General features: G+C 41.0%; 1 protein-coding gene across 2 annotated transcripts in view; it reads right to left on the bottom strand.

Moving 5' to 3' along the window:
• Positions 1 to 1,192: 1,192 nt before the first annotated feature.
• The window catches only part of MOG (myelin oligodendrocyte glycoprotein), a 30,051-nt gene continuing 23,968 nt past the window's right edge, over positions 1,193 to 7,275 (bottom strand). For both annotated transcript variants that reach the window (XM_069073131.1, XM_069073130.1), the window contains 3 exons: positions 5,370 to 5,486; positions 5,007 to 5,027; positions 1,193 to 2,579 (listed from right to left, as the gene is read on the bottom strand). In XM_069073131.1, coding sequence (XP_068929232.1) covers positions 2,566 to 2,579; positions 5,007 to 5,027; positions 5,370 to 5,486 — 152 coding nt within the window. In that variant the 3' untranslated portion in view covers positions 1,193 to 2,565. The remainder of the gene's footprint in view (positions 2,580 to 5,006; positions 5,028 to 5,369; positions 5,487 to 7,275) is intronic.

Here is a 7,275-nt window from a genome sequence, read left to right as displayed (position 1 = left end):
GGATGGGATGGTTAAAAATCTGGGGAGAGTTCTTGATGCTGAGTTTGGAACTGTGCTTAAGATATAGAGTTGAGTGGTAACCTAAGATTAGATAGCATACCCAAGGTGTGGGATTGGGAACAATGAATTACAGGGGTGGTAAGCAGGTCAGATTGGCTAGACCAGAGAGTTTATGTTGGGGTTGTTATTACATGTCATGTTGTAATGATTATCCTTACTTTCCACCCCTCCAAACCAAAAGGAAGTATACAGAGTTTCAACTATATGCCCTGATATAGGAAGATGAGAGAACTATTGACTCTGTTCTTGGAAAGGGGAGAGCCAGAGACCACTTACCGCTCAGTAGGCTCTCATGAACAGAATTCTGCCTCCCTCCCCCCACAGAAGAGCCCTTATCCTGTCCTATTTATGGCCAGTGTTTTAACAGCCATTGCCGCTGTGATAACCACTGGTAGGTACATGCAGATGAGTGGCTCCATGTCTATTCCCAGTGTGAAATGTCATCCTAGGATGCTTCAGGTCTCAACTGCCATGAGTGTACACATCTCTGAAAAAAATCCTACTAATGTCTTCTGTGTGATAAGACTGAGATGATCTGGGGGTGGCTAGGTGGTGCAGTGAGTAAAGTGCCGGCCCCGAGTCTGGAGGACCTGAGTTTGGTTCCGGCCTCAGACACTTAACACCCACCCACCCACACACAAAAACAAAAACAAAAAAACTAGCCATGTAACCTTGGGCAAGTTACTTAACCCCAATTAAAAAAAACAACAACAGCAAAAAACTGAGATTATCCTGTCAGGTCCACCCCTAGAACTTACCACTGTTCTCAGTGTGGTAAGGGTTTCTAGGATATATCAAAGCTAAAGGGCCATCACTTAGGTGAGGCACATACCTGGTATCCTTCAGCTCCCAGACATCATCTTATTCTTCCATCTAGACATCCTGACAGAGAGTGAGCTAGAGTTCTATCTGTGGCCACAGGAGGGTGCACAATAAGGGACAAATCCACTGCTGCTCCCAGTGCAGAGAAAAGCTTTAGCTTCTCAGAGTTCATTTAATACCAAAGGACACACTGAGAGAAGAAGATATTGCTGCCCCATCTAGGTCTTTTGGCAAAAAGTAAGGCCTTATCAACCATTAGAAGAGTCATGAGGACAAGGGGTGGGTGGGAAAGAATTATCTCAGCTCCTGCTTGGGTGACTGGATGAGTAGCTTTAATTTTTTTCTCTTCTCCCTTGATATACACTGAGAGAGTATTCATTTCCTTGGCATGGTCTGTGGACAAATGGGATGACTTCTGAGAGTATGTGTGGAAAAAAGTGAAGGTAATCCAGTTAAAAGCAAATAGGAAGGGACTAAGGAAAGGTAAGCAGTGGGGTTCATAAACTTATAAGTACCTTTTCAGTCTAAGGTATTGGTACTTGTTTTTTTATGAGCATGGAAGTACAGACCTGTAGGCTGACCTTTATGGCTTCTGTGATGACAAGAGACAATGTTGGGATGAAAAAAAGGAAGGGAGAAAGGCACACAAAGGAAGAAGGGGTGAGGTGAGTGAAAGGGGATAGTATTATTATTAATCAGCACCTAGCACAGTTCTTTTACACATGGTAGTCATTCAATAAATTGTGGTTGGATAAATAAGAGATTGACAGAGAAAGGGATGAAAGATGAGGAGGTAGGGAGAAAGAAGACTAGATAGAGGATAGGATACCTATGGAAAGTGGAGCTATAGAAGAGAAACAGAATTCTGCCACTTCTAATCCCCAGGTACTCTAATTTATCTTTAATCTGCCCAAGGTCTAGGCTTCCAGAGACGACTTCCTATCTATATGACCTCCCAGTTCCTACACGAGACTCTCCCATATGCATTCTTCAGGGCCCAGCAGCTGCCTCACCTTCTAGGTGTCTGATCTTTCTTCCTTTTTGTCCCCATTACACAAAGGCCTTAGAACTTTGCTGAAAGAAATGAATGTTCATTTGCATTTCATTGGGCCCTTAATTTGCATGTGATCTCAAAGGCTCTGAGTTTCTGCTTAGGGGAGGGGCCTGGGTCTCTCCTTGAAGCAGAGATGATACCTCTGCCCTCATGATGCTGTTGTCCTTTAGGGGAATAAAAAGTGGATCACAGTATCTATCGATCTCTGAGGATTAAAGATGGACTGCAAAATGGCAGTCAAGTTGGAGAGGAAGGTCAAGAAGAAGACAGAGAAGGGAATTCATAAATGAAGGAAGGGCAAAGAAAATAAGGAGAGTGATAGAAATGGAAGGAAAAAGGAAACTACAGAAAGAAACAAGATAGAGAATAGAGCAAAAGGACAGGAGTTAGGAGAATAGAGAACAGAAAGAAGAAGAAAGAATCTTTCCTGTTTGGACCTGAGGTCCAGAAAGGACCCTATAAATGTCAATTTGAATGTCTTCTCTCCTCAGCAAGTGGTCGAGGAGTCTTGAGGGAGAAGAGTGCTGGAGGGCACACCTCTCTTATAGACCAGCCAGTGCCCTGCCTTCCAGGAAAGAATCAAGTTGGTCAGCCTCTTCGCTGTTGCTTCGAGGGGAGGCCGACATCACTCAAAAGGGGTATTCTGAAAGAAGAAGAAAGTTTCTTTGGAACATTTTGAACTGAATGTCCCATGTATAAAATAGAACTCGACACGTATAAAATAGAACTCATTATCTTTCCCTTCAAATCCTCGCCTCTTCCCAACTTCCCTATTATTATAGAAGGCTACCACCATCTTCCCAGTTAGCCAGGCTCACAACCTAGGTATTATTTTTAATTCCTTATTTGCACTTATATCACCTATCAAATTTGTTGTTTAATCTTGTCTTTGCTACTTTTATGACACCTCTGGTAGAAGTCCCCTTCTCCACTTATTCAGCCACTACCCTAATGATCACCTAATGCCTGAACTGCGATAAGTTTTCTAATGGTCCTCCTGCCCCAACTCTCTCCTTGCTGAAGTCCATCCTCCACTCAGATGCCAAAGAGATCTTCTTAAAGTGCTGGTCTCACCATGTCATTTCCTTGTCACTCCCCTCACTCAAGAAACTCCAGTGGCTTCTTACATCAAGATAAAGTCCTTTTTGGCTTTTAAAGCCCTTCACAACCTGGCTTCCTATCTTTCTATTCTTTCGCTGTATTCCCTTCGGAATACTCTATGATACAACAAGACATTGGTCTTGTTGCCCCTGAAACATGACACTCCCATCTCCCACCTTTTTACTAACTGTCCCCCATGTCTGAAATTCTCTCCCTCTTCACTTCTCTGGGTTCTTTCAAGACTCAGCTCAAATATCAGCTTTTCCTTTTAGAGGGGGCAAGGTAAGGCAATTGGGGTTAAGTGACTTGCCCGAGGCCACACAGTTAATGTGTCAAGTGTCTAAGTTCAGATTTGAATTCAGTCCTCCTGACTCCAGGACTGGTGCTCCATTCACTGTGCCACCTAACTCCCCCAAATATCACCTTCTTTAAGAGGTCTTTACTATTATGACCCCTACCCCTTCTTTCTGAGATTATATTCCATCTATTCTGTATATATCTTGTATTTATAAAGTCGTTTTCGTATCATCTCCTCATTAGAATGAGAGTTCCTTGAAGGTAGAGACCATGCATTTGCCTTTCTTTGGCTCCTTAGTACTTCACATATGGTAATAAATAATGCTATAAATAAAATAAATTTTATAATAATAAAATAAATTATATAACTATACATGTAAACATAAAAATAAATGTAAGTAAATAAATAACATAGTAATTTTTTGAAAGTCTAATGAATGCTTGTTAACTGATTTACTCTTTTTTAATGGCATTGATCACAGAACCAGAGAGGACTCTGTATATTATGTCTATCTCCCTACCTATGGGATCGCTTTTCTAATCTATTGATTGTTTTTAGGATTCTCTGTCTGCTTTTCCTTCTGGCTCCCTCCTTTTCTCTTGACCTGAGTCAGGAAAAATAGAGTAATTGTAAGAATTTAGGAATTTGTGGATTGTGTAGAAGTGAAAAAATTAGAATTTTAGATCCAGAAGAGACCTTAGCTAGTAATACCTTAGGTTTCTATCGTATTTTTAGAAATGTTCATTGAGGCTATGTAACTTGTCCAAGGATACACAGCTAGTTATGAATAGAATAGTAAAGGCAGCAACCAGTTGTTTTTCTAAGGGGTTAGTTAGCTACCATGAAAAGGGCAGTAACCAGCTGTTCCTCATCTCTAATGAGAAGTATGCTTACTATCTTTGTGACTTTGAGTAAGTCACTTAACCTTTATGAACCTCAGTTTTCTTATCTATAAAATAAGAAAGCTAAACTAGATGGTTTCTAAGGTCCCTTCCAGTTCTAAATATTTGATCCTATGATCCTAAATTGAATGAAATTTGCTACTATTACAAAAAGAGACCTAAGTAATACTTTTCTAGGACATAGGAATTAAGGGAAAGGCAGGCTGAGGCTTCTCCTCCCCTAGAAATGCCTCTGCAGGTAAAAGACTCTTTACTCCTTTCCTTCTGAGTTAGAGGAGGAGTCATCTAAAGTGAAAGAAAGGAGTATAGAAAGACTTTTCCCATAAATTAAATATAAAATTAGAAAGACAGCTGGGTGTCAGTAGATTGAGCACTGGACATAGAATTAGGAAGGTGACTTGAGTTCACGTCCTTCATCAGAAGCTTACTAGTTTTGTGACCCTGGCCAAATTACTTAATTTCTACCAGTCTGGAAAATGGGGGTAATAATAACACCTACCTCACAGGGTTATCGTGAAGATCAAATGAGATAATGTAAGTAAAGTTCTTTGTAAATTTTAAAGCACTCTGTAAATGTTAGCTATTATTAAATAAACAATCATTGTATGGCAAGACTATACTAGGAAAACTGTTGTGGATATTAGAACTTCCTGGGGACCTAAATTTAACCCCATGCTGCAGAAGAATGAAAAGGAGAGAAGATGTAGATGGGGAAATGTAATGTTAAAACTCATTGAGACACATGGATGGGAGGAAACATGGAACTTACTTAGTTCTTCGAGGTATTGTCCTAAAATGGAAATAGAAACAAACAGATCATTGTCAAATTTCCTGACCAGGAGATCCCTAACCTGGGCTGATTGCCCCCAAAGCCTTCCTTGACCTCTTTCTCTTTGAAATAGTCAGAGATTAATCCTTACTATCTTTTTACTCAAGAATATAGAAATGTTTGCCCTCTTGTTTTGATAAGTTATCTCCCAGGACCTTAGGGAATCATATGTACATATGTGTGTGTGTTTGTGGGAATACATTATTCTTTAATCTTGGCCCCCAACTCCCAGCTTCCCTCTGCACTTCATTTTAAGGGGACTCTAGTTTGATTGCCCCTGAGTTCGCCACTTTGACAGTCTACCTGCCAGTCTTCGATGCAGCCAGTTGTAACAGATGATCATGGCAACAAGGGGTCCCAGAATGGGCACTATCACAAAAAGTGTTATCTTCCAGCAGGGCACTCTCAGGAAATGTGGATCTGAATATAGAATCACAAGTTCAGAATGAAAGAATCTCAGTGAGGGACAAGCCTTGGACGCCATCCTGTAACCCTGTAGCCCCACCTTAACTACCCCCCCCAAAGTGGTTATCCAAACTTTGTATGAAGGGATTCAACTGAGAAAGTCCCAGAACCTTCTTTAGCAGCCCATTCATTCCACATTTGGAATCATATTTCTAAGCATGATTGTAATAACCCTATCCAATGTAAATCCTCTCCAATCTCTGCCAATTTATCAAAATCCTACCCATCCTTCAAGGTTTAGCTCAAGTACCACTTACTCAATTCTTCTTTCATCTACTCAGTCCACAGTTATATTATTTTTCCTCTGAACTCAGAATTATAGAATGTTAGCATGAGAAAGGATTTTTAGCAACAAGTAGTCCTGATGAGAGGTATCAAACTCCCTGCCCGTGAACAGTACTGAGACCTGCAAAACTCCCCCAAACCAGACTTAAGTGTAATTGGGTGTTGTTGTTCAGTCATGTCTGATTCTTTGTGACCCCAAGATCCTGGAGGATCTGATTTGCAATTTCCTTCTCCAGCTCATTTTATAGGTGAGGAAACTGAGGCAAACAAGGTTAAGTGACTTGTCCAGGTTCACTCAACTAGTGTCTGAGGACAGATTTGAACTCAGAAAGATGACTCTTCCTGACTTCAGGCCCAGCACCTTATTCACTGTGCCACCTAGCTGCCACAGCATTGAGACTTGCAAAACTCACCTAAGCAGATTTGAATGTAATTGTGTAATGTTTAAAAAAAATGATAAAGCATAGAAAATGTTAATTTGTGGTTTTCTAAGTCAGCTCTGTTTGAATTTGACACCACTGGTTTAGACCCCTCATTTGGTACATACTAAGAGCTTAATAAATGTTTATTAAGTAAGGGATAGATTTGGGAGATGATGAAATTGAGATCCAGAGGGATAGAATGATTTGTCCAAGGTCACAGCCAGTTAAGTGGAAGAACCAGGCTAGGATACAGACCCAAGTCTCCTGATTCCAAGCCCAGTAATGACCAGGTTATAGGATGACTTGCTCTTAACCTTAGGGAATCTTCTTTAGTGTGGTTCCTTTGCTCCAGCTTTTCTCAAGCCTTGTACACACCTACCTTGGGTTTGTTCATCTAATGTCCCCTTTCCCTCTATTGTTTCTTTGATGATCAAAATTCTTGATATGGTTCAAGATTTTCCTTCTTCAAAAAACATTTCTTGCCTAAGCCCATTCCATTCTGATCCCTCCCTTATCCCACTCTACAGTCTTTACTATGTTATAGGGAGCCAGTTCATTTTGATTTACAGAGTTTTAGACTACATCATTGTGTGAAATATGTATGTATGCCCCTTCTTTATATCCTATCTGCCCCCATCCCAGTGGTCAGTGCCATACATGCCTGTTAATTGAAATGGAGTAGGGATATAACCATGTTCTTATTCCCATTTCCTACCCTCAAGCCCCTTGCATTTGTCATCTGCCATGGGCCCTGTTTCCTTGGTGACTGAAACAGGAAGATGAGGTATGGCTGGTGAAACACAATTTTAACTGGAGACACTGGGATGGGAAGGGGAGAGGAGAGAGAGACAGAGAGAGAGAGAGACAGAGAGAGAGAGAGAGAGAGAGAGACAGAGAGAGAGAGAGAGACAGAGAGAGAGACAGAGAGAGAGAGACAGAGAGAGAGAGACAGAGAGAGAGAGACAGAGAAACAGAGACAGAGAGACAGACAGACAGAGAGAGAGAGAGAGAGAGAGAGAGAGAGAGAGAGAGAGAGA

Source organism: Petaurus breviceps, unplaced genomic scaffold, assembly GCF_028583685.1.
Source record: "Petaurus breviceps papuanus isolate PSGF00001 unplaced genomic scaffold, PetGlider_PUasm1.0 90865, whole genome shotgun sequence".
Lineage (NCBI taxonomy): Eukaryota > Metazoa > Chordata > Mammalia > Diprotodontia > Petauridae > Petaurus > Petaurus breviceps.
This window is presented reverse-complemented; position numbering and strand designations above follow the sequence as displayed.